This window comes from Crotalus tigris, unplaced genomic scaffold (assembly GCF_016545835.1).
Source record: "Crotalus tigris isolate CLP2741 ecotype Arizona unplaced genomic scaffold, ASM1654583v1 scf7180000024461.2689607, whole genome shotgun sequence".
In the NCBI taxonomy this organism is placed as follows: domain Eukaryota; kingdom Metazoa; phylum Chordata; class Lepidosauria; order Squamata; family Viperidae; genus Crotalus; species Crotalus tigris.
Window position 1 is genome coordinate 1400697 of NW_024100631.1, and position 26444 is coordinate 1427140.

At 45.6% G+C, this 26444-nt stretch overlaps 1 protein-coding gene and 1 long non-coding RNA gene across 3 annotated transcripts; one reads left to right on the forward strand and one right to left on the reverse strand.

Annotated features, from left to right (window-relative positions):
* Nucleotides 1-334: 334 nt before the first annotated feature.
* On the reverse strand, nt 335-18417 carry LOC120303163. 2 transcript variants are annotated; one of them, XM_039332409.1, is made up of 7 exons: nt 18206-18417; nt 9352-10301; nt 6526-6577; nt 6339-6441; nt 5230-5372; nt 4416-4661; nt 335-3156 (listed from the first exon to the last, which is right to left on the reverse strand). In XM_039332409.1, the coding sequence occupies exons 1-7, from the start codon at nt 18275-18277 to the stop codon at nt 2425-2427; spliced, it is 2298 nt and encodes a 765-aa protein (XP_039188343.1). In that variant the 5' UTR covers nt 18278-18417; the 3' UTR covers nt 335-2424. The 2 variants fall into 2 exon arrangements, with proteins under 2 accessions (XP_039188343.1, XP_039188345.1); XM_039332411.1 differs by lacking the exon at nt 4416-4661.
* A 5396-nt stretch (nt 18418-23813) lies between these two features.
* LOC120303131 lies at nt 23814-26173 on the forward strand. The gene is made up of 2 exons (XR_005555355.1): nt 23814-24014; nt 25891-26173. It is a non-coding gene; the product is annotated as an uncharacterized LOC120303131 (long non-coding RNA).
* Nucleotides 26174-26444: the final 271 nt, after the last annotated feature.

Genomic DNA, 26444 nt, shown 5'->3' on the forward strand with positions numbered 1-26444 from the left:
AATGTTGTGTGGCTCAGAATTAAGATGCGCAAATTTAGAACGACCCCCCCTATCAACGGTGGCAGTTTTACACATATGGGCTCCATACCAGCTTGCTTTCTACCCAAACCAGTAACGTATAAAAGCCGGGCAAGTGTGTTAGTTATTTTGTATTATTTATTAAGTTTGCACGTGTCCTGCAGACATCTCTCCTGCGCTAGTCATGCAGCTATAAGGTATGAAAATGAAATAGAGGAAAAAAAACATAAGATACATGCCTTGATTTAAAACAAAAAAAAAAAAAACAACCCAGCTTTTTGGAGAGACGAGAAAAAACCAACAAGCTTCTTGTAAATTGATTAATATATTTATTTATTTATTGCAAAAACAACAGGAAGCAGCAGGGTAAGGGGAAAAGAATCCTTCCATTTGATTGTTTTGCTTGTCCCTCCACTACCGCGGTCCAATCTAGTGCTCCTACCTGTCAGGTGGGAAAATACTTCATTTCAAAGTGCAAATGTGCACGCAGCACACACCAGACACCCAAATCTTAAGCCCCTTCCACAACTGCACCCGGTACGCTAAGCTAGAGCAGACGGAGGCTTTACAACAGCAGGTGAAAAACCAGAAATTAATCTGAGTTAAGCATTTTAGGAGCCAGTCTTAAAGCTCCCAGACGTCGCCCGAGCGATGAATACAAAAATGCTCTCATTTGATAGAGCTGGATTTTTTCCATTCCTTTCCTTGGCATCTGCTTTCCAGGCGATATTTTAGGGTCTTCCTCCACCAGCTGCCTGAAACAAATGCAGGACTTGGGAAACATTCCCTTCTATTCCAGCCTCAGAAGAATCTGACGATCTAAAATCACATTCCACCACAAGGCCATTAAAATACCAACCGGGCCATTAGCTGCAAACCGGGTTAAAAAACAAACAAAACTTGGTTTCAATTCAGGTATGAAGTTGTGCATAGTTCCTGGAGAGAACATTGTCTTCCCTAATTAAGACCCAGCAGTGGCCTGTTTTAGTGGCGCCGAGAGCAGCGTTATAGATAGTCCTTGACTTAGCAATGAAGCCCAAAATTGAGGTTCCTAAGTGAGAAATTCGCTAAGTGAGTTTTGCTCCATTTTACGACTTTTCTGGCCACGTTAAGCAAATCACTGCAGTTGTTCAATTGGCAGTAATTCAGTGAACCTGGTTTTTCCATTGGCTTTGTTTATCAGATGGTCGCAAAAGGGGGAATCACGTGAGCCACCGTCATAAATACGAGTCAGTTGCCAAGGATCTGAACTTTAATCGGGAATACTGCAACATCTGTATGTGTGAAAAGCGGTCATGATTTCTCTTTTTTCAGTGCCGTTGCAACTTTGAACGGTCGCTAAATGAACTATGGTAAGTCAAGGACTAGCTGGAGTTGATAACAGTCATGGGCCTTGCAAACAAATCATGCATCTTGCTGTAAAAATCGTAACGAAGTTTGCGTAACATCTTATCCATCACCCGTTCAATTCAAAGCCCTCAACCAACGCAAATCTGGAGCGTGCATCCCGTCATCTAATAATACTGTAATTCCAAGTGCAATTTACTAAGGGTCACATGGACTGATCCGTTCTTGAACATCTCCTAAGTGAGGAATTTCAGCCAAAGGCCAAGCTGTTGGCTTAATAATGTGGAGCAGGGCCGATACAAAATATGGTGCGTTTAGGGCTGCAAACCCAATTGCATCTCTTCCCTGGGTTGTGTAATTGTGTAATCCCAGAAAAGAGGCAGCTTGCTTTAAAGAGCTGCAGGCAGATCTGGTGGGAGAACCATCATCTGCTCCAAAGCATATTGTGGTTCTTAAAATCTGAAGAAGGAAGCCTACTCAAAAGGCTTGGCCTGGTTTCAGAATTCACGTAAGTGTCCTACTTGGCACGATATATTTTGGCCATCTCGCCACTCTGGCAAATGGCTTGAGTGCGTGCAACACGCCAATACGCCCCAAACTGAATCCAAGTTCACACAACCTGGGCATGATGTATTGTGCGAATGCAAACCCTCTTGGTGTGGTGACGGTGTTTCATTGACCTGACTTTGGATGGCTATCAGCTGAACCTTCTTACTATAGTCACTGTAAATGGAAAGAGAGGATTCACAAAAGACTTTAGATACATCACACCTCCTGATTCGAACACAATGTTTTGTTGTTGTTGTTTAAAAAAGCAAGCTTATTTGAGAAGGAAAACATCAGGTGGGTCTCCAGGCACCAAGACCAAAATTGTGCTCCGCAGCATCGCCCACAATCGTTGCATCCAACTTAGACAACGATTTGGGCAAGCATTGTTGAGTGCAGGATTGTGCCCTTAAGCAGATCAAGGCTGTCTCTGAATGTCTGTATGGAGAGCAGCTCTTTTCCATCTCAAAGGAACTTTCAGTCTTCTTCACCTTCCAGACAAGGACCTTCCCATCAAAACAACACATTCGGACAAGTTCCTGAATTCAAACGGGCCGGTGACTCTGGTTTTGGGGCAGGAGCATAGGTTTCATTCCTGTCACCCTTAAAGACATCTTGGTAGGGACTGGAGGGCTCCCCCCACAGACCCATGCCCAAGCTGCTTCCGGTGGCCTCCTCCGGGCCTTCTTCAAGCGACAGTTCCACCATCTGCTCCTTCCTCATGGCCATTCCTCTTTCACAGAGAACGGCATTTGTCTCAGACAAAACATCGACACATTGATTTGTATGTTCTGCCAGAACCAAAGGCTGCTGATCATCCCATTCTTCAGAAATAACAAACATTGGTTTGGGCCCGTCCATATCTACAGAAGCTTCCTTGGGCTTGGAACCGCTGATGACGTCGCTTTTCGATCTGAGGGCACCATCTGGAGCATCTTTCTCTCCCAGATGGGGACTGTTGACCGGGGACAGACTGCCCTCAAGTTCAGAGTGCTCATGAAGCCTTAGGTGGCTTCGGCCAGGAGAACCGGTCAAGAAGTCAAAAGAGGGCTTTGCAAATTGGGATCTTCTCGAGTTAGAACAACCGGTCAGCTTCTGCGGTTTCTGGGCTGAATGTGTCCACGGGGAAGAGGCGGTGCTGGCCAAGCCTTCCAAGGGAGACCCTTCAGACGTTCCTTCAATTTCTCCAGCGGAGGTAACTTTTGGAATTCTGATGGGCTGGGTTGGGGTTGAGGTCGAAAAACCCTGCAAGGGAAGAGAAGATCCGTGTCAACAACTTGGACACTTTGACAGAAAATAGAGAAGAAGCAGCATTCCTTAAGGATCTTGCATATGGGTTAGATGGTTACAGATGAGAGAGAGGAAGAAATATAGATGGAATAGAGACAATGTTACAAGGATAGAGAGAGAGAGAGAGAGAGAGAGAGAGAGAGAGAGAGATGATAGGAGAAACATATATGATAGCTAATGGATGATTTAGGTAGGTAGGTAGGTAGGTAGGTAGGTAGGTAGGTAGATAGGTAGGTAGATAGATAGATAGATAGATAGATAGATAGATAGATAGATAGATAGATAGATAGAGGAAGAAAGAAGATGGATAAGTGGAAAGATGGATGGATAGATGATGGATAGATGATAGATAGATAGATGATAGATAGATGATAGATATAGTTAGATGATAGATAAATAGATGATAGGAGAGACAAATATATATGATAGCTAATGGATGATATAGATAGATAGATAGATAGATAGATAGATAGATAGATAGATAGATAGATAGATTAGATAGATATTTTATATATATATATATGGAGAGAGAGAGAGAGAGCACTGATAGAATATATATCTATATGCTGGTTCAGCATATAGATTTTATTACACTCCTATATACAAGGAGTACTTGATGTATGGCTCAGAACGTCCATCCCTGAGTCCTGCCTGATTTCACGCCCATTTTGCTACAGTCGTTAAGTGAATCACCTTGGTTGTGAGGCAAAGCCAGCGTCCCCCTCGACATAGCTAGCTGGAAGGCCCCCAATAGAGGTCACGTGATCCCTGGATGGGGCAACCACCATCAGCACCTGCCAGTCACCAAGCTTGATCACGTGACCGTGAGGATGCTGTGACGGTCTCAAAAGTGAGAACTGGTTGCTAAGTTCCTTTTTTCCCAGCGCCGTCATAACTTCGAACAAACGGCCGTAAACCGAGGACTACCTGTACCTTAACCCAGAGGTCCCCAACCTTTTGAGCACCAGGGACTGGTTCGGTGGAGAGAGGCTTTTCCACGGAGCAGAGAGTGTGTGGTTTTGTGTGCTGCCTGCATCCCGCGGATGGGGTTTTGCTTGTTTGGGCGGACCGGTTGCTGGCATGCCGTGGCCGGTACCGGTCCACAGACCAGCGGTTGGGGACCCCTACCTTAACCAGAAATGGAACAGTTGGATCTGGTTTCAAAACCCTGGCTTCACATCTGCTTCCTTTTCTCCCCAGGGGCAAATACTCACTCCGCTTTTGCTCAGTTTGGGGAAAGGGCTTTTGGTGGTCCAGTTGCACCATTGCTCCTGCAGCTGTGGGAATGGAGCCAAGAGGTCGTGGAAGGTACGTGCGCGCCAGGTCTGCTGCTTCCCATAAGCCTCCTTGGGGTTTTCGCCCCGGGAGTTGGAGGCTTGACCGCCAGGCTCCGTCGGCGTGGGGATCAGCCATTCCGAGACGGAAGTGGGGCTGGTGATGCTTCTGGTCAACTTCTTGGGCTAGGAGAGAGAAAACGCCGTGGGAAGATGGCGTGGGATTTTCAAACGGGGCGTGGCTGAGTTGAACATCCTTTCTTGAGCCACGGCGTGGCTTTGTGGGAAGAGGAGGGTCACTGCAGCCAGCAGGTCCCCAGACAGTCCCTATGTTCAGGTCAGACACAGAATCCATGCAGAAAAATATAGCTTGGTGTTTATTGATGGAATGCAAGCAAGCCCAAAATATTGGCTGGCAAAAATAAGATTAAAAAGCAGCAAAATCTGAACAAGGAATCTCTTTTTTTTTCCTCTCTCTCTCTTTCTCTCTCTCTCTCTCTTCCTCTCTCTCTCTCCCTCTCTTCCTCTCTCTCTCTTCCTCTTTCTCCTCTCTCTCTCACCTTCTATTTCTCTTTCTTTCTTTACCTTTCCCTCTCTCTCTTTCCCTCTCTCTCTCTTCTCTCTCTCTCTTCTATTTCTCTCTCTTTTTCTTCTCTCCCCCCTCTTTTTCTTTCTCCTTTCTCTCTTTATATTTCTCTTTCTCGCTTTCTCTCTCTCTCTCTCTCTTTTTCTCTCTCTCTCACCTGTTCCTTACCTGTATTTTACAAGAGGTAAAACTCAAGGAACCAGGTTCTGGATTGGCAGAAATAATAAACACCTCATCACTTCCCATCACAGCTGATGTTGGAGAGGCCTCGAGATCAATGATGGGTTCCAGATTGCCAGGGCAGGAGGTGACTGTAGTAAATACACAATTGTATTTATTTGCCCCAGAGAAACAGCCAGCATATTTTTCAGAATCATTGGTAACCCATTCTGCATTCTTCTCAGACACTCTATACTATAGCAATGTTTCTCAACGTTGGCAACTTTAAGATGAGTGGACTTCAACTCCCAGAATCCCCCAACCAGCTTTGCTCAGAGATTCATTCTTCTCCTCCTCCACCACTCTTTGTTGGCTGGGGATTTCTGGGAGTTGAAGTCTACTCATCTTAAAGTTGCCAAACGTTGCTCTATACTCATGGATCTTCTCCTTGGAAGACTTCCAAAGTGAGGACAATTAACCGGTGGAACAGCTTGCCACCAGAAGTTGTGGATGCTTCATCACTGGAGGTTTTTAAGAAGAGATTGGACAATCATTTGTCTAAAATGGTATAGGGTCTCCTGCCTGAGCAGGGGGTTGGACTAGAAGACCTCCAGGGTCCCTTCCATCACTATTCTGATTCTGAGATCTCTTCATGTCTTCTATCATCTTTCCCTAATCAATGTAACCTCTAGAGCCGGGGTTCCCAACTGGGGGTGCGAGAAGATATTCCAGAGGGTGCAAAAACTTGGGTTTTCAAAATTATAGTGTATTTGCATAATTCGTTGCCGTTATTTCGAAATTTTGTAAGGGGTGTGAGAATATATCAGAAGCATTTTAGGAGTGCGGGGGTGTAGAAAAGTTTGGGAGCCACTGCTCTTGATACATCAGACTTGGCTTCTCACAATTCCCTGTCAGCGATTCAAAAAATAAATAAATGCTATTAAAGGAGGTCTCTGCTATATTAGCAGGTCATTCCTTAATCCACACCCAAGGAATTTGCAATGCTCTTCGGTTACATGAGATCACAACAAGGATGAAATGGTGTATTGGACCCTGAACGAGAACTCTCTAGTTACAAAGATTGGACAGCATGCTCTACCTAACCTTTTTCTGCTTACCGACGCCATTTTCCCCGAGAGAATGGTTGTTGTTTTCATTTTCTTGACATGGGATCACCAGCTGGAGTTCACTGACGTCGACACCGGAGTTCTGGATCTGAGTCTACAATTCCAAATATCCATCAGCAACCAGCCTCAAAAGTGGTAAACCAAAGTCCCCAAATGGCCTTGAGATAATTATACTTACTTCTTGATCACTGTGGACTTCGAGAGAGCTTCTTTTGAGACACAACCTCCACCTAGAAAATAAAGAAGGAACAGAAAACGCTTCCATCCTGTAATTATTAAGAGTCCTTCATTTACAAGGCTACGCATCTCCTTGATTTGAGTTGGACTCGGAGTTCTAGTGGACAATCACTTAAAATAGGAGCCAGCAGTGTGTGACAGCAGCCAAAAAAGCCAACGCAATTCTAGGCTGCATTAACAGAGGGATAGAATCAAGATTATGTGAAGTGTTAATAATACCACTTTACAAGGCCTTGGTAAGGCCACACTTGGAATACTCCATTCAGTTTTGGTCACCACGATGTAAAAAAGATCTTGAGACTCTAGAAGGAGTAAAGAAGAGCAACAAAGATGATCAGAGGATTGGAGGCTAAAACATATAAAGAATTGGGAATGTCTAGTATAATGAGAAGGACAAGGGGGGACACGATAGCAGTGTTCCAATATCTCAGGGACTGCCCCAAAGAAGAGGGAGTCAAGCTATTCTTCAAAGCACCTGAAGGCAGGACAAGAAGCAACAGATGGAAACTAATCAAGGAGAGAAGCAACCTAGAACTAAGGAGAAAGTTCCTGACAGTTAGAACAATTAACCAGTGGAACAATCTGCCCCCAGAAGCGGTGAATGCTCCAACCCTGGAAGTTTTTAAGAAGAGATTGGACAACGATTTGTCTGGAATGGTATAGGGTCTCCTGCCTGAGCAGGGGGTTGGACTAGACGACCTCCAAGGTCCCTCCCAACTGTGTTATAAAATTGGGTCACAGACTGCACACTCCAATTTGGCCAGAGGTCCAGAAATCTTGCTGTTACACGCAGATGCAGGCCCCCTGTTTCTCCTTAATAAATGAAACCTAAGGAAGAAGCTCATATATTAACTCTGAGAAATTGAGGAAGGAGCTCCAAAATGGCTGCTGAGAGGTTGCTGTTGGGAGCTGTACAGGTAATCCTCGACTTACAACAGTTCATTTAGTGACCATTTGAAGTCACAACGGCCCTGGAAAAAAAGGGACTTATGACCGTTTTTCACACGTACGACACTTCTTGGTCACGTGGTTTAAATTCGGATGCTTGACCGTTGGTTCATATTTATGACTGTCTGGGGAGGGTCACGTGATCCCCTTTTGCGACGTGTCCCTTATTTCAACCACGCCAAGAATTCACTCAGCCAGCGTAGCAAGAAAAGGCCGTAAAAACGGGGCAAAACTCACGTCACCCATGTTCTCATTTTGCAACATAAATTCTGGGCTCAGTTGTAAGTCGAGAGGCTACACTGTGATTTGGCAGTTTGGGATGTTCCACAGTTTCCACAAGGGGCGAGGAATTTGGTGGCAACCCCCTTGTCTTCCCCAATGAATCGGAACAACCCCATCTTGGATTCTACCCGGCATGGTTCATATTCACGAAGGTGGCCAGACGGATTTGGGGCCAGCTCCCTGGCCAAAAGCAATTAGAAACGTTAGCCAACCAACAAGTGGAGCTTTCATTCCTTCTTCAACCAGTACACAAAGGGAGCAGTGTGGCAAAACCTTGGAGAATCCCCAGAGAGAGGTGGAGGAGAATGAATCTCTGGACATTTCACCCATGAACTGTCTTTTTCCTCCTCTTTCTGTCCCTCCCCGCCATTCATTTACACGCACAAACACACACTATTAGAACAGTGTTAGGTGACCTACACGGCCAGAATTGGAGAAATATGTCTGGGCCGAGTCGCTGACTGTGACTAGGCTGCTACTTTTAGCCTCACCAATGAAGACAAGGAGAAGGAGATGAAGAGAAGAACTGAGAGAAGTAAAAACTAATATGGTTGCTATTTGATGAGGCTTCGGAAAAGCACAGCAGAGCAACAGGAAAGAAGAACATGTCTCATACTTCACAAAACAAGCACGTCTTTTTTGTACACGGGTTGTCCTCAACAAGCTTGCAACTTTCAGATCTGCATTGCACCAAGGAAAGAGGTTGAAGTTTGGGGTCCCCAAGAATCAATCATGAGTCAATCCATTAACTGGATTGGAAAATGGGGAGCCTGGACCACAAGGCTTCAGTAATGCCTTCTAATTTACTTGGAATACAATACTCCAAGGTGGAATGATTTGGGACAGGAGATTCCAACTTTCCTCACTTTTCCTTGTATTATCCCCTTATCAGGGTTCCAGATTCTTATTAGGCTCAGCGTGATGTGTCCTACAGTACTCTGTGTAACCTGTCATTCAGAAATGGGCAGTCCCTACTGCCTTAAGAGTCTTTCCCTGTTGCCGAGTTGAAGTAATCTCCGATCATACGAAGAACGGCTGCGTGACTTGGGTTTTGCTAATCTAAAGAAAAGAAGAAATAGGGGAGACAGGATAGCAGTGTCCCAGTATCTGAGAGGTTGCCACAAGGAAGAGGGGGTCAGGTTGTTCACCAGAGCACCAGATGGAAGGATGAGAAACAATGGTTGGAAACTGACCAAAGAGAGAAGCAACCTGGAATTAAGGAGAAACTTCCTGACAGTGAGGACAATTAACCAGTAGAACCGGTTTCCTTCAGAAATCATGGACGCTCCATCATTGTAAGTTTTTAAGAAGAGACTGGACAGTCACTTGTCTGAAATGGTATACTGTACATATATTTATTAGAATTATTATATATCCTTAGAATATATCCTTCTAAGTCGCTTTTTCTTGTATCAGAGCAACATCGCTCCACTGAGTCCATCCGTGTTGCAGCTTAAAGTGACTTCAGAAATATGGGATTGAGGATTAAGACTTAAAACACAAAACCCTGAAGAATCCACCACCATCTCTCACTTACCTACATGCAATGCAGAGCGAGGATAAAAGGACCATGGCAAAAAACAGGATCCCAGTTATGATCACCAGCATCATGGTGTTCTCTTCTCCATCCTGGATGTCGTTCGTAGGCATCACTTCCGTCCCATTCTTGTATTCAAAGAGCATGGCGAAGCCCCGCCCACGGTCGGTTGTGGTGATCAGCTCCACAATAACTTCCACCATCTTAAGAGAAGATCCAAAGGTCATATTTTGGTTTAAGGGCGATTTTGTCCCACAGAAACGAGAAGAAAAAGCAACGAGGTCCGAGACATATAAAACATCATCTGGGCAAACATCTGCTGAGAACGGTGGAGTGGAAGAGATGTTCCCTGGCAAGATCATGGTTGAAATGACAGCATCTTCTCCAAATATCACCTTTCCTAAATGTTTCTGAGGACCTTTGGCATTCTCCTTATTTGGGTAGTGGGCAAAGAATATTTTGTCCACCGAGTCCTTCTTCTCCTGTTTTCCAACAGACGTTTGTCTCGTCAAGGTTTTGTTGGTTTCTTCCTGGATTGGAAATTGACTTGGTTGAGTGACATCTTTGGGTTCTCCACTTGGATGGAATTCTTTCCACTCAAGATTTTGAGAAGTAGCTCCTGGAAGGCCATCATTAAGATCTGCTGAGTCAAGATCAGGAGGAACGGAAGTCTTGGCTGGAAAGACGGTGCTTGAAGACTCTGTGATTTCTTCTTTGGGTGAAGAATTTGTATTTTTTGTAAAAGAGAAATACCCATCCCAGGCTTTTGGGTCTTCCCTTGTGCTTTCAAACACGTCAAAGTCAAAAATCTCCAACAATAAGTAGGTCTTGGCAGGGATAAGAAACCGCCAGACGCAGTGCATGCCCGATGAATAATTATTGGGGAAACCAGGAGACAAAATCAGCCCTCTTTCCCATGAACTGAATTGAGCCCCACAAGAATAATAGACCTGAAAGAACAAAAATGAGAAAAATTCATGCTCATTTCCTTGAACAAAAACACCCTTTCTGTCAACTGAGCATGTTCTCCTCCTTTTGGACCAATCCGTTCTGAATTATTTGTGGTTCAGGGATACAAAACAACGTTTTTTTCCTGTCCAGAAAATACGTTGGGAGGAGAACAAAACTCACGCTGGTACAGCGTCTCAAGATCTGCAATCCGAACACAATGAGTTGTGTTGAGGAAGGCAGTGGAACAACTTGCTTCCAGAAGTTGTGGGTGCTTCATCCCTGGAGGTTTTTAAGAAGAGAGAGACACTTTGGGAAAAGTGCAGAGAAGAGCAACTAAGATGAGTAAAGGCCTGGAGACTAAGAATGGCTGCAGGAATTGGGTTCGGCTAGGGGGGACAGGATAGCAGTGTTCCAGTATTTGAGGGGCTGCCACAAAGAAGAGGTGGGTTGATTTATTTTCACAAGCACCAGAGGGCAGGACAAGAAACAACGGGTGGAAACTAATCAAGGAGAGAAGCAACCTGGAATTAAGGAGAAACTTCCTAAATGTGAGGACAATTAACCAGTGGAACAGCTTTGCCTTCAGAAATTGTGGGTGCTTCATCATTGGAAGTTTTTAAGAAGAGACTAAACTGGAAGACTGCTATCATGTCACCCCTCGTCCTTCTCTTCATTAGACTAGACATGCCCAATTCCAGCCATCGTTCCTTATATGTTTTAGCCTAATCATCTTTGTTGCGCTTCTCTGTACTCTTTCTAGAGTCTCAACATCTTTTTTACATCATGGTGACCATAATAAATCCTAACGTATTTTCCTATCCCACTCACAGTCAAGCTTGGATAGAGCAAAGTTATACATTAACCAGACTTTCTTCTAAACACCATTCGTTCTCTGGCATTAATTGTGGAGGAAAGAGGTTTTTTTTTTTAAAAAAAAAAACAACTACAAAGGGATTAAGTCATTTTTAGTCTGTTCAAACACAAAGGGATCTTGGCAAGAGAACAGAGGAGTCACGCGGAGTTTGTGTATAAGCCCAGATGTGAAAATATTGCAGATTCTTTCCCCTCTTGGTCTGAAACTAAACTCACTGGAGAATAATAGAATAACAGAATTGGAAGGGACCTTGGAGGTCTTCTAGTCCAACCCCCTGCTCAGGCAAGAGATCCTATATATTCTATCTAGACCAGTGGTTCTCAACCTTTTTAATGCCGCGACCCCCAACGGGTCGTAAGTCGAGGACTACTCAACCGGTCATAAGTCGAGGACTACTCAACTGGTGCAGCACCGTTTGCAGAATGGGACTTTTGACGGGCTCAGCAGGGCAGAGACAGCCTGGACAATTCCTATTGGCTTTTGAAAGCCAATAGAATTAGACTCTATTCCAGAGAGTCTATTCTATTGGCTTTCAAAAGCCAATAGAATAAAAGGGAGTAGCACAGCTAAGGAAAAGGGGGGGGAAATGGCGGACTGCGTTGTTTGGCGACCCCGTGAAATGGTCGTTCGACCCCAAATGGGGTCCTGACCCACAGGTTGAGAACCACTGATCTAGACAAACGGTTGTCCAATCTCCTCTTAAAAACCTCCATTGATGTAGCACCCACAACTTCTGGAGGCAAATCCAACACTTTTTTGGAGAAAGGTTATTTTTTTTTCAAGTTTTCTCTCAGCTTCATACATGCACCTACCTTCTTCTCCACATCATGGTTTGTTTCTGCACTAAATCATATTCTTTGGCCTAGAACAAGGATTGACCCAAGATATTTAATTGTCAATAGATGAGACAGAGTCCACTTCTCCATTCCAGAGTAAGGCAGTTATCTCAGGGCTGACCCAAAATGCCATAAAGCTTTGTCCCCTGTACTTTATCTGTGACACCTGATGCCTCTTGATGTTCTTCTGGAACTGTCATCACTATTTTTTTTTAAATTAAAAATTAAATTTAAATTAAAAAAGTAATTTTTATTGCGGACCAAACAATTTTGGTATCATTTTATGCAAGGGGATACAGGAACGAATAATCTCTATTATACAGTGTGCAGAAAAATCCAGAATGGCCACAAGATGGAGCTAAAGAATTATCACCCCAACATGCCTGTGCTGCCATCTCCTGGTCATGAAGATTTTTACAACCCCAGATCTGGTACCCATACTCTATATCTCATCCCAGGTTGCTGAAGATCTATTCCCAAGATCCCTTGCTTGAAGCCACGCTAGCTGCTGTTCAGCAACACCTGGGTGGACCACCTCTTCTCTGCAACCAATTTTGGTCACCATACCACAAAAAAGATGTTGAGACCTTGGAAAAATTTCAGAGAAGAGCAACTAAGATGATCAAAGGCGTGGAGAGTAAAACATACGAAGAACGGCTGCAGGACTTGGGTTTGGCTAGTCTAAAAAGAAGAAACAGGGGCGACATGATAGTAGTGTTCCAATATCTGAGGGGCTGCCACAAAGAAGAGGGGGTCAATTTATTCTCCAAAGCACCAGAGGGCAGGACAAGAAATAATGGTTGGAAACTGACCAAAGAGAGAAGCAACCTGGAATTAAGGAGAAACTTCCTAATAGTGAGGACAATTAACCAGTGGAACAGCTTGCCTCCAGAAGTTGTGGGTGCTCCATCACTGGAGGTTTTTAAGAAGCTAGACATTCATCTGTCTGAGATGGTATAGATTCTCCTGTTTGAGCAGGGGGCTGGACTAGAAGACCTCCAAGGTCCCTTCCAGCTCCTATCCTATCCTATCCTATCCTATCCTATCCTATCCTATCGTCCTGAATCTTTTACACAGAATTAATCAGAGATGAGAAAGCGTGCAAGTCTAATCAAATCTATTGGGCTTTTGTAAGAAAAATAATTCTAACCCAATATAGTAGATTATTGTTGCATTATTACCACTGCTCTGTATAACTAGCTGGATTTTATACAGTAAATGCAGCTGTCTCTTTATTAGGAAAAAAACTTTAGAATTTGCTTCTGATCTTTGGGCTTAGCCAGAAATTATTTTTCCATAGCGCCAAATTACTGGAGCTTAGCTGACATGTTTTTCTCTTGTTGATTACAGCTTCGGATGCCAAAAAGGTCTGTCGGTAATTGCATGGAAAGAGAAAAATTGTTTGTGAGTCAACGGAGGCTGGCTTACTCACACTCAGAAAAGGTGTGGCTTTCTTTAAAACCCTCTTGAAGAGAAAACAGCTTGTTGTTCCCTCCTCCAACGTCTTTCTCTTAAGAGTGCAGCATTCCAAACAGAGGTAGTTCCCGATTTATGACCTCAATTGGAACTAGAAATTCTCTTGCTAACCAAGGCGGTTGTTAAATGGATCGTGTCTGATGTCCAACTTCCTCTGTTGACTTTGGTTGAACAAAGGTGGCTGGGATGGTCACAACTGGTGATCTCGTGATCCCAGGACAGGGCGAGTTCCAGCTTATTTCTCCATTACCTTCTAGAGCAGGGGTCTTCAAACTTGGCCCTTTTATGACTTGTGGACTTCAACTCCCAGAATTCCTCAGCCAGCGTGCCTGGCTGAGGAATTCTGGGAGCTGAAGTCCACAAGCAGGAGTCTTCAAACTTGGCCCCTTTATGACTTGCGGACTTAAAACTCCCAGAATTCCTCAGCCAGCATGCCTGGCTGAGGAATTCTGGGAGCTGAAGTCCACAAGCAGGAGTCTTCAAACTTGGCCCTTTGATGACTTGCGGACTTCAACTCCCAGAATTCCTCAGCCAGCGTGCCTGGCTGAGGAATTCTGGGACTTGAAGTCCACAAGTCATATAAAAGGGCCAATCTACAGCATAGCACAAGGTTTAATGTAATGTAGAGCGATCTTGCAGAAGTGAGATGGATTTACTAGGTTAAACTTACTTCCTTACAGGTAGTCCTCGACTTATAATCGTTCGTTTGGTGACCGTCTGAAGTCACAACGCTGAAAAAAGGGACTCACACTTAAGTTTTCCGCACTTAAATTGCAGCATCCCCACGGTCACGTGATTGAAATTCGGACCCTGGTCAATGGGTTCATATTTACGACGGTTGCCGTGCCCCGGGGTCACATGATCCCCTTTTGTGACCACCTGACAAGCCAAATCAAGGGGGGGGGAGAAGCCAGATTCGTGTCACTCACTTAACAACTGACAGCTGTGGCAAGCAAGGTTGTGAAAATGGGGCAAAAAGCTCGCTTAACAAATGTCTTGCTTAGCATTGGAAATGTCGGGCTCCATTGCAGTCGTAAGTCGAGGACAGCCTACCCTAAGTTGCAGAAGTTGCACTCTTCCTGGGTGACTTGGGAGGAAAAATTGTACAGAGTGCAATATTCAGGGCAATTCGGATGTTGAAACTTTAGGTAGATATTTTGAGCCTCGTCTAAAGCAAGCGAAATAAGAGAGAAGGGAAAAGGTGGGTTGCTATATCAGATTAACAGAGCTGGAAGGGGCCTTGGAGGTCATCTAGTCCGACCCCCCGCTCAAGCAGGAGACCCTCTCCCATTTAAGACAAGTGGCTGTCCAGTCTCTTCTGGAAAACCTCCAGTGTTGGAGCACCCACAACTTCTGGAGGCTGGCTTAATTATTCTCACTGTCAGGAAATTTCTCCTTAGTTCTAGCTTGCTTCTCTCCTCGATTGCTTTCTTCTAATTAATTTATAAATGTATCATTTTAGTGGCCTTCTCTTCAGGAAACCCAGCCCTGCAGGCAACAGCAGTCGGGGAATCTGCTCAGAAAATCCCAAGCGATGCTCAAATCATATCCTTGGGGAAATATTTTAGGAGGAGATCTTGGAAAATTTTTTTTTTTTTTTTTCAAAGCTCAGTTCCTTCCCTTCTCTTCTCCCCTCCTCTGTCCCCATGCTGAGATGAAAACAGAAACTTGGCTTTCTTTTCCAACAGGGCCAAGTAGACTTTGTTTTATGTAGACCCCAGGACGTCCCCACATGTTGAGCAGGCTGCAGAAGGCCATATGGAGAAGAAAACAGTCCACATGTGGGAAATGAAACAGGCCAGGCCTTAGAAGATCTTTTTGATTACTTCCTCAGGGGTTCGACCTCCCCAAATGCCTTGAATAATTTTATTTCCCCTCCCTGTTTCCTCTTAAGCAAGGTACGGACCAGCAGAATCCTTCAAACTCCATAATTTATTATTATACTTTGTTTTGATGAACGAGCTTTTCTATCATTCGTTTTCAGCTGCAGCTCTACAGGGAGACCAACCTGCTCTTACAGCAAGTACCCAAACTCAATGCTGGATTTCCCAAAAGAGGAACTAAAAAAGCATCATCCTTTCAGCTCCATGTCTCCATCTCCATATCATGAGTCCTTACTGAAAAATCTGGGAGTTGGAAGTCTCCATATCTGGAAGTTCTCCACTTTATGGAGATGAAAAGATGTTCAGTCTGTGTTTGAGGAACTGGAGATCCAGGATGTCAATGTTGAAGGCACTATCCAAAGGCCTCCCCCCCCCATAAAGTGGTCATAGTTGGTCATCCTCTCTCTTCCCCCAGTTTTTCCTCATTGTGATGGTCTTTGTTGACTACATCTATTATAAGCCAAAGGGGCCCAGTTTTTACCATTTGGCCTGCATTATTTATTGCATAGATTTTGGCTTCTATTATTTGCTCGGTTGATCTGGCAAGAGAGTTAATTCAGCAAGCTGTGATCCCAGTCTGGCTGCCAGGTCCTCCGCAGATTTAATAGCTGAAATGTCATAGACTTTATTAATCAAACTGCATTCTTTGCTAATTGAGGGACATAGTTTCAGAGTGGAGGGTTTTGTTTTTTTTTAACAACATACTTTACTGAGCTTAGGAGCAAAGCTGGATGGAAGGGGGAAAAAAAAATCCATCTTTGTTCACATGCTTTATTATTATGGCTGGTCACACAATCAGCCAGATGTTTAGACTGGATTTGGTGTTTTGGTTCACCCACTGACTTCCCCCCCCCCAGGACCTGAGATAGGCAGACGTTGTCATTTAGGGGTGTTAAAAGGTTTTGTTGCAGGATGTCAGTTGTTCCAAGTCAAGCTGCCTTTTGCAATTGTTGATGTTGTCAATGTTGTCTGATGTTGTCAATGGTGGTGGTGTTCCATATGTTTTGGCATTACATTCAAAGGTGCCTGTTACTATCTTTGCTTTCTTTGGCCATAGTAATTCTCATTCTATTGCACACCTTTGTATTTTGTGATTTTTTTTCACCTCCAGTTCTTTTTCTTCTATTCTGCTGTCTCCAGCTACTGCCACATCCACTATCCATTTTTTGTTGTTGTCTTTCTTATCAACAACTGTTAAGTCTTGGGTGTTGTGTGGCAGGAATTGTCCATCTGAATTCTAAAGTCCCAGAGCACTTATGTGTCTTCCTTTTCTATGACTTTGTCTATTGTGTAGACCCACCAGCTGTTGTTTTATATTTCCAAAGAGCTCAACATGCTATATATGACCCTAGTTTTCCCTCCAGGTGCATATGGGTTCACAGGTCTCACTATAGACTCCATCACTGGACGCTTTCAAGAAGAGACTGGACAGCCACTTGTCTGAAATGATCTAAGGTCTCCTACTCGACCAGGGGCTGGACTAGAAGACCTCCAAGGTCCCTTCCGGCGCTGTCATTCTATTCCGTTAAGATGGTAGTTAGGAATTTTCCCATCAATAGATCATCACCTCAAGTTAAAAACGGTTAGGTTACATTCTGGGGCCAAATCAATTCTAACTTTCATGCTTCAGTGGAGATTTAAATTCAGAACTAACACTGAACTGGATTTTCAAGAACCAAAACGAAAAGGAAGCTGTGGCCATTCCGGGGGGGGGGCTAAATTAATCCCATCCATCAAACCTTCTCTGCTTCCTCCTTCTCTTTCCATCCCATGAAGTCGTCCAGAAGGTGGCTAGTCCCTGGCACACAATTTCATTGCCAAGGGGTGGGGTGGGAGTACAGCTAAGGCTTCCCAGCACCGTCCGAGCGGGAAAGCGCGCTCCGTCGCCCCCGTAGTCCTCGCCCCCCCTCCTCAATTCTGCCTGGCTTCGTTTGGGGAGGAATTTGAAACCAAAGGGCGCCCTGTCCGCCTCTGTCCTTCCCTCCCAGCTCAGAGGGTCGTCAACGACCCCGGATGGCTCTTCCCACCCAGCCTTTCCCCCCCCCCCTCTTAATTTTCCTTTTCAATGAAACCCACATGGACCCTGTTTGCAGATCCAAACGCACACACCCGCCCTCCTCCGGCTCTGCCTCTCTCCCTTTCTCCCCCCCCCCGCACGCAACTTTCCACCAAAGCCCAGGAAAGGGAGGAAGATGAGGAGGGGGGAGGATAGAGAAGCCACCCCGACATGTCTGGATACCCCCCTTTCCCACTCCTTCCTTCCTTCCTTCCTTCCTTCCCTCCCTCCCTCCCTGCCCGCTCGCCCAAACTCTCCGCCAGGCGAAGCGTAATTACGCAGCGAGGAGAGGCTCTTTCCATGCAAGGTTTTTTTTTGGGGGGGGGGAGAGTTTTTTTGGGGGGGACGGGAGGGGGTTCCCGGTGTCGGACGGTTTTGCCAAGGGGGGAAAAGCAACTTTAGAGGAAGAGGAGAAGAAGAGGGCAGAGGAAGAGAAGGGAGAGACTGAAAGGAGAAGAGGGAAAAAGAGAGAGAGAGAGAAAGGGAGAGACACACACACAGAGAGAGAGAGAGAGAATGAGAGGGAGAAAGAAAGAACGTGTGTGTGAATGAATGAGAGAGGAAGACAAAGAAAGGGAAAGAAAAAGAGAGGAAAAAGAAGGAGAGAAAGAGAATGAGAGGGGGAGAGAAAGAGCAGGAAAGAGAGAATGTATGTGCGTGAATGAATGAGAGAGAATGGGAAAGAGGGAAAGAGAGAGAGGAAAAAGAATGAGAGGAGGGAGAGAGAGAGAGAGAGACCCCTGGCAAAAACCTCTCCTCCCCCCCCCCTCGGGGTTACCTGGCCTTGCGCCCCCCAGGACCACCACAGGGCGGCGGCCGTCAGCAGAGAGAAGCCGGCGGGACGGCCCATCTTCGCCCCTCCGGCTGGGGCGCTGCCTGCTGGGGAAGCGGCCGGCGGCAGCGGAGGCTCAGCCCGTATCCGCTCAGGCGGGCTGGCTGGCTGGCTGAGCCCCCGCCCGGCTCCCCTCTCCGTCCTCCCCCGACGCTGCCAGCCCGGGCCGCTTCTCCCGCGCAGCCGTCCAGTCTGGCCGCCTTCCCGGGGCGGGCGGGTCACCTGGGGCGGGGGGGGGGCTTTGAGGTCCCCCCCCCTCCCCTAGCCAGCCCTGGTTGAGGCGGGGGGTGCGGGCGCGCCTTGGGCTAACGGGAGAGGGGAAGGAGGCGCGGTTGCGCTTTTCCCGGCCAGTTGGTTGGGGGGGGGTCCCCTTTGGCTTTTTGGGGGGGGGGTTCTTTTTTCTTTTAGTCTAAGAAACTAGGTAGAAGCCCCCCCCCCCCGTGGCCTTTTTCTTCTCCTCCTCCTTTTTCCTTTCTTTCTCTTCCCGTTTTTCTTCTACTGTTTCTTTTTACTTCCTTGTTTTCCTCTCTATCCCTTTCATTCAACTTTTATCCTTTCCTCCCTTCCTTCATTTCTTCCCTCCCTCCCTTCCTTTCCTCCCTTCCTCCCTTCCTTTCCTTCCCTTCCCTTCCCTTCCTCCCTCCCTTCCTTTCCTCCCTCCCTTCCTTCCTTTCCTCCCTCCCTTTCCTTTCCTCCCTCCCTCCCTTCCTTTCCTTCCTCCCTCCCTCTCTTCCCTTCCCTTCCTCCCTCCCTTCCTTCCTTTCCTCCCTCCCTTCCTTCCTTTCCTTCCTCCCTCCCTCTCTTCCCTTCCCTTCCTCCCTCCCTTCCTTCCTTTCCTTCCTCCCTTTCCTTTCCTCCCTCCCTCCCTTCCTTTCCTTCCTCCCTCCCTTTCCTTCCTCCCTCCCTCCCTTGTCCTTTTCTCTCTCTCTCTCTCTCTTCCCCTTTTCCTTTCCTTTCCTATCCCTTCCTTCTTTCGTCCTTTTTTTCTTCTTCTTCTTCCACTTTTTCCCTCCTCCCTTCCCTTCCCCTTTTCTCTTTTCCCCCCCACCCCTTCCTTTCTTTCCCTCTCAATGCCCTTCTTCTTGTCCTTCCTTCTCCCAATTACACTATTTTCCCATACAGCTGGGCCACCTCGAGATGAACAGGAGAAGTAAAAAGCAGAAAGTTCTTTCTCGGTGTCCCTTCTGTCTGACATTTTTAGTAGCACAAATCAGCCAGGAACTCAGGGCTTCTCCGTTATTTCCTTTGCCGGCCGACCTCCCAGCTGAGGACAGAGAAAGGACTTTTTATCACATCCACCGAAGAACGAGAGCCCTGGTGTTGTTTGGTCTCCCGTGCCTAAATATTTTTTCCCCTCCTTGTGATGTTTCTCATGCCAACATCCACCGCAAATGTCAGAAACAGGAAAAGGGGGTGTGAGGAGAAGGGAAGAATCCAGAAGGCTGGGTAGGGGCCCTGCTTAGAGAACCAGGAGACAAAGCACAGCTTTGTGTGGAAATTGTGTTAATATGCAGGTATAAATGAGCTCTTAGAAATGATCATGGGTGTGGAGAACGGCAAGGCCACCCATCTTGCACTGGGGACACCAACTCAGAGCCTCTGGCTCAGACGCCACCAACTGTGGAGAGACGTCTCCAAGAGTGCTCTTTTTTCTTCTTCTTTTTAATTTCCATCTTAGGGTTCCCAATTGTCAATTAGATGCCTTCTCTTTTGACTCACTCACTGCAGGCTGAGAAGATGCTCGTCGTCAGGTGATCGTTGAGGGAGAGGCCAACTCAAAGGAGGGGGCTTTCTCAGTTGGGTTGATGATGGTGGCCCCCATCTCTTCATCTGCTGGTTAAGACAGTGAGCCGAGTTCAGGTCCAGGAGAACGATTGGCCTTATCCCAACAGAAGACTTGTAGCTCAGAGGTATACTGTGGTGTTCCTTGGGGCTCTCTGAGCTTGGTTGTTTTCTTGCAGACGTTTCAGTACCCAACTAGGTCACATCATCAGGGTTAGAAGGGAGGGAAGTTGGAAGAGGAGGAGGACTATGGGGTCCTTGGTGCTCTGTGAGCTTGGTGGTTCTCCTGCAGATGTTTCATTACCCAACTAGGTGACATCATCAGTGCTAGAAGGGAGGAGGAGGGAGGAAGGAAGGAAGGAAGGAGGGAAGGAGGGAAGGAAGGAAGGAAGGAAGGAAGGAAGGAAGGAAGGAAGGAAGGAAGGAAGGAAGGAAGGAAGGAAGGAAGGACTGACTGTCGAGTCCTTGGCTCTCTGAGCTTGGTTGTTTTCTTGCAGACATTTCATTACCCAACTAGGTAACATCATCAGTACTGGAAGGGAGGAGGAGAAGGAGAAGGAAGGAAGGAAGGACTGTGAGTTTCTTGGTACTCTCTGAGCTTGCTTGTTTTCTTGCAGACATTTCATTACCCAGCTAGGTCACATCATCAGTGTTAGAAGGGAGGGAGGTCGGAGGAGGAGGAGGAGGAAGAGGACTATGAGGTCCTTGGTGTTCTCTGAGCTTGATGGTTTTCTTGTAGACGTTTCATTACCCAACTAGGTAACATCACCAGTGCTACAGGGAGTGGGGTTTGCGGACAGGAGGAGGAGGACTGTGGGGTCCTTGGTGCTCTCTGAGCTTGGTGGCTTTCTTGCAGACATTTCATTACCCAACTTGGTCACATTAAGGTGACCAACTTTTTTACAATGAGGAGGAGGACACAAATAAATTGAAGAAAAAAATATATCATAAATAAAACATTTTATTCATTGCAACAACAATACAGAATACACTATAATATGATAAATGCATAATAAAAAACATTTGTAACAAGAACATTTTATATTGTAATTATGCTTACATGCCTATTATTTATTATTTAAATGAGTACCAAAGAAGGACCGTGCTCCCTAAAGGAGGACGATTGGTCACCTTAGTAACATCATCATTGCTGGAAGGCACCTCCAATTTCTGGGGTCAAGTCGTTTCACTGATTAATTGTTCCTCCAGCCCATGATCAAGTAGCTTTTGGTCCCCAAAAGTTGCCTCCTCCGTTTTGTGGGACAGATTCATCCTCTCCCACCGAATCTCAAAAATGTGTGTGCACAGATGCTTACACAGTTGAGGACATTCCGCAAATTCGTTCAAGGAGAAGTGGAAGCATTTGCAGATGTTTGTCTCTGGCTGTTCCCAACTGGCTTAGCCTTGAAGCAAGGATGGAGTAAAAACATTGGGTGGTCTTCCTTACTTTGGTAACTCCTAGAATGGTCTGGACTCCAATAATTGGCAAAGCACCCACGAACCAGGTCATAAATTTGACACCCTGGGGAGAAGATGTCCGGAAAACTCCTTAGAAGATCTTATGGCCTCCTACACCTTCCTTTGCCCATCCTAAGCTGCTTGAAATTGAAGGAGAAGAAAAAAAGGCAGCTTTAAGGCTCAGAAGAGCTACGTTCTGGATACCTTCCAAATTCTTGCTTTGTCTCTGAGTGTTTTTTGGCTTTCTTCCCTTTTTTTTAAAATGCATTCCTCAAGAGTCCTTAATAAGACTGAATTTATGGGGAGACAAATCTCACAAGTCTTTTCAAATGCAAAGAACAGTGCCTTCTAGTGGCACTTCTATAGCATCAGATTTGGTTGTTTTTTGTAAAATTGTTTGGAAAAACGGAATGTGTGTTTGAGGGTCTTTATATGTGTGTCTCAGTTGGGGGATTCAGCTGGTGCGCACCACTTCGGCAGAACCGGTAGCTAATTTTTTTTTTTGTTGCCCAGGCCCAGAATGGACTTCCGGAAGTGGCAGCCACACAGAGAAGCCGGTTGTTCTCATATTTGAATCCCACCACTGATGTGCATATGGGTGTGTCTATATATAAATTGTGCACCTAGTTGTGCATATTTGTGCATATGCATGTGTGTATAAACTGCACATATGCTTCTGTGTATTTGTGTATATCTGTGTGGATAGACATATATGTCTGTCTGTCTGTCTATCTGTCTACCTACCTACCATCACCAGTATTTCTTTCTTTCTTTCTTTCTTTCTTTCTTTCTTTCTTTCTTTCTTTCTTTCTTTCTTTCTTTCTTTCCTTCCTTCTTTCTTTCCTTTATCCAGTATCTCTCTCCATCCATCCATCCATCCGTACGTCTGTGCCTGCCTGCCTGCCTGCCTATCTATGTTAGTATGTATAAACTATACATGTGTTTCTGTACATTTTGTGTGTACATCTGTGTGTTGCATATGCACATGTACATATTTATGCGTATGCGTGTGCCCGTTGTGTATGTGTACATTTATAGGTGTGTATATGTGCCTGATGCTTGTGTGTACGGCACTGCTCTATTATTATTAATATCAAGACTTCTAATAATAAAGATGCAGAAGAATAACCTCACTATCCCAACAGTTCTGTCCCCTGAACTTGCCTTGCCCTCTCCGGCTGTAAAACAGTGCCCGAGGGCCATTTTAGAAATGCAGATGCGGCAACTTAGCCTGAGAAAGAATCCCTGAAGTTTATATTTCCAACATATGAACTGTATCTCTATGGTTCCCAATTCTCCCTCTGCAATGGAAAGGGCACAAAGAGACCCAGTCTCTCCTACCGGCATCCAGCCACCTCCTTAGGAACAGGAAGTCGGCCATGCCGAGAAGGTCATTCTGAACAGAAGTGGAAGGACGGCCACAGAAACGGACAAGAAGTTGGCCATCCCGGGGAGGTCGGTGTGTAGGGCAGTGGAGGACTACTGCGCATGCGTGACAGGAAGTCGTCAGGTAAGGTTTATTTCCTTGTGTGGCTGCTATTCCTGCCTAAGCCTGCATTCTGATGACTTTGCCCCTAAAATAACAAAAATAGTCTTTCATATCTTGGGAAAGCCTGACTTTTTTGCCCTCTTTTGGGTAAGAAAAGACTAGGGCCTGCCTTTTGACCCATTTTGGGCTTAGAAAAGAGTTAGGTCGAGGTAAGGCCGCATTCTGATGACTTTGACCCCCAAAATGACCAACGCAGTTTGTGATCCGTTAGGAAAGCCTGACTTTTTTGCCCTCTTTGGGGTAAGGCTCATTTCCTTGTGTGGCTGCTATTCCTGCCTCGTCCACCGGAGGGCACTGCTTTCTGTCCCATAGCAGTAGCGCTTAGGCCATCATAGGCCTTTTTAACTCGGTTTAAGTGTTTCGAAGCAGGTTTCCTCCTTCTGTGCCTGTTCTGCAGCCCTCGGGCCTCCCGTGGCTCTATCATGATTAATATTAAGGCTTCTAATAATGTAATAATAATAATAATAATAATAATAATAATAATAATAATAATAATAAGAATAATAATAATAAAGGCATATCTTCCACGCAGCCGCAGGAAAGCAAAAGCAAAGCAGATCTTGCAAAAATCAGCCAATCACCCAATCTGCTTCGGCCACGTGACCAAAAAAAACCGCGTTTATTTCTTTGGGTGGCCGCAATACCCGTTTTTGACCACAGGAGGGCAGAGTTTTCCGTCCCGTAGCATTAACGTTGAGGCCTTTTGCCCAGCATCGGGACACCGAGAAGCTAAGGCGCAAAGCGCAGAGCGTCGCCACTCTATGCTCCTCCGAAAAGGACGGGCGGCTTCCCTCGGCCTTCGGCGCATGTCCGCCGGCTGCTTCTTCGCCAGCAATCCAGCAATCTCCCAGAGGCCTTCTCGGCAATGGCGGACTTCCTGTCCCTCGAACCCTCCACTTCCGGCTTCTCCTCTCCGAGCCACGTGGCTGCAGAGGCTCTTTTGGTGGCGGTTTTGCACGTGTAACAGTGAGTAGCCTTTGTGAATGAGTCCGTTTTTGGGAACACTCACTGAACAAATTATGTGTATGTAGCCATTTGTGTTAAAATTAAGAATAAGTCCCACTTGAATAACTGCCCCCTGCTTTTAATTAAAGGGCCAGTTGCATGTCCTCTGCATTTAAACATGGAGACCTTGTTAAAGAGCTACTTATGGACTCCGGGGCTCCCTTTTTTTCCAGGCACCCAGTGGAAAGGTTTTTAAAATAAAATAAAATAAACTCCCAGGGTTTTACTTTGCGTTTGTTCCAATTTACTGTGCACTTGAATAACCGCACCTGCTTTTAATTAAACAGCCAGTGGCATTTAAACATGGAGACCATTTTGAAGAGCCACTGATGGACTCTGGGCTCCGTTTTTTTTTTCCAGGCACCCAGTGGAAAGGTTTTTTAAAATAATAATAATAATAATAAAAACTCCTAGGGTTTTACTTTTGTTCCAATTTACTGTGCATCCTGCTTTTAATTAAACAGCCAGTTCCATGTCCGCTGTATTTAAACATGGAGACATTGTTGAAGAGCCACTGATGGACTCCCCTTTTTTTCCAGGCACCCAGTGGAAAGGTTTTTTTAAATAAAATAAAATAAACTCCTAGGGTTTTACTTTGCATTTGTTCCAATTTACTGTGCACTTGAGTAACTGCACCCTGCTTTTAATTAAACAGCCAGTTATTAAACATGGCAACCTTGTTGAAGAGCCACTGAAGGACTCTGGGGCTCCCTTTTTTTTCCAGGCACCCAGTGGAAAAGTTTTTTTTTTTTAAATAAAATAAAATAAACTCCTAGGGTTTTCAGATCCCATTTTGCTAACAATCTCTATCTTCCCCAAGGTCAACCTTATGTTGGTCTATTGCCATTTCTCTTTCAAATGGCTGGGATTTTATAACTTGATTGGGTTGTCCTCCATGGGGAATGTAAGTGTGCTAAGATACCACACCTTCACACAACGGGCTTGCACGGCTGCACAAAGGATGTTGTTTGGAAGCCGTGAATTCCTTGCTCGTAGGACCCGGATCCTTGGGTTGGCTCTGAGGATGCACTTTCTCAGATGTGTGTCTTTCCACTCTGGCTTTCAGTGCCACAATCATAAAGGTTAGGTAGATGTGCCCGGGTCTGACACAACACAGGCCAACTTTAGAAACAACTACACGGAGCATTTCAGAAGATGGAGATCCCCCAAGTAATATTGGAAAACCTGAGGAGGAGAAGCGATGAAGAGCTTGGCTAAGGTCTTTGGTGCCTTCAAGGGGGATTCATCTTGATCCTCATGTCAGCTTCTTTCATTCACTAATCTTTATCAAGAGCACGATAGAAGAAAATTAGAGATGGGGCCAAACATAGATTTCCGGATGCTGTTGGACCACAGCCCCCAGCATCCCTTACTCTGGCCTGAGGCTGCTGGGAGTTGTAGTTTAGCAACATCTGGACAGGTTTTCTGCCTCTGCTACTGTTTTTTTTTTTTTTTTTTTTTTGTATTCATTCATTCTGGTGCCTGTTTGCTTAGTGGGCTATTTCAGCTCAACTTGAAATTGGAGAAAGGTGTTATGAACGTTACAAGGGTGGTCGGGTTAGGTTAGCTGGCCCAAGGAAAGCAGAAAAGAGTCCTCCTTAAGGGAGGAGGACAAAAGGTTCACAAGAGGAAGCCACCCCATGCAGGACCAAGCAAAGTCCATGCATCCCCTTTGGAGTGAATCTCTCTCCACCAGCTATTTTTTGGGGAAAATCTAAGGCCAAGTCAACTGTGAATCATTCTGGAATTTGCTCCTTTCTGAAGTACGACTGAAGATTTGCAAGATCAGAAATTGTCTTCTCCTCTAACTCTGTTTTTTCTTTTCTTCTGATGCCAGATATGGGAAGGAATCGACATAGAGACCATGATGCCCGTCCACTTCCTGACGCTGGAACCCATGGCGCTCTGCTACTGACGGCGGCGGAGTAGCTACAACCGGGTGGTGGGAGGCTTTGGAGATGGCTGAGCTTGTTTGGGTGGGTGAGAGGGCCACATGTCTCTTGGAGCAACTGCCAAGATCCATGAAGTTCAGACTCATCTGGACCAGCCACATGGATTCCCGTCTTGAGTTGAAGACCAACCTTCCAGTGTCCAGTAAAAGGACCGCTGCGTTGATGCAATGTTGTTGTGTTTGATATATTTGTGCAGTTGTTATGTGTTTTACTTCTAGCTTCCTGGGCTGTTATAAATCCCCAAGCACCAAAAGGACCCTCCCTCCACATTATGAGGGGGGGTGCCATTATAAAGGGGTGCCCATGGTAAGCTAGCTTTTGGGGCAAATGGCTATATATATTACAGGTAGTCCTTGACTTAACGGCCACATTTGAGTCCAGAGCTTCTGTTGCTAAGCGAAGCATTTTGTTAAGTGAGTTTTGCTCAATTTAATGACTT

Coding starts and splice junctions, on each gene's coding strand:
- LOC120303163 (XM_039332409.1), bottom strand. CDS start 18,277: ATGGGCCGTCCCGCCGGCTTCTCTCTGCTGACGGCCGCCGCCCTGTGG. Junction 5,373..6,338: donor TCTCGGGGAAAATGGCGTCG/GTAAGCAGAAAA, acceptor TATTTACTACAG/TCACCTCCTGCCCTGGCAAT. Junction 4,662..5,229: donor TTACCTCTTGTAAAATACAG/GTAAGGAACAGG, acceptor TCTCTCTCCTAG/CCCAAGAAGTTGACCAGAAG.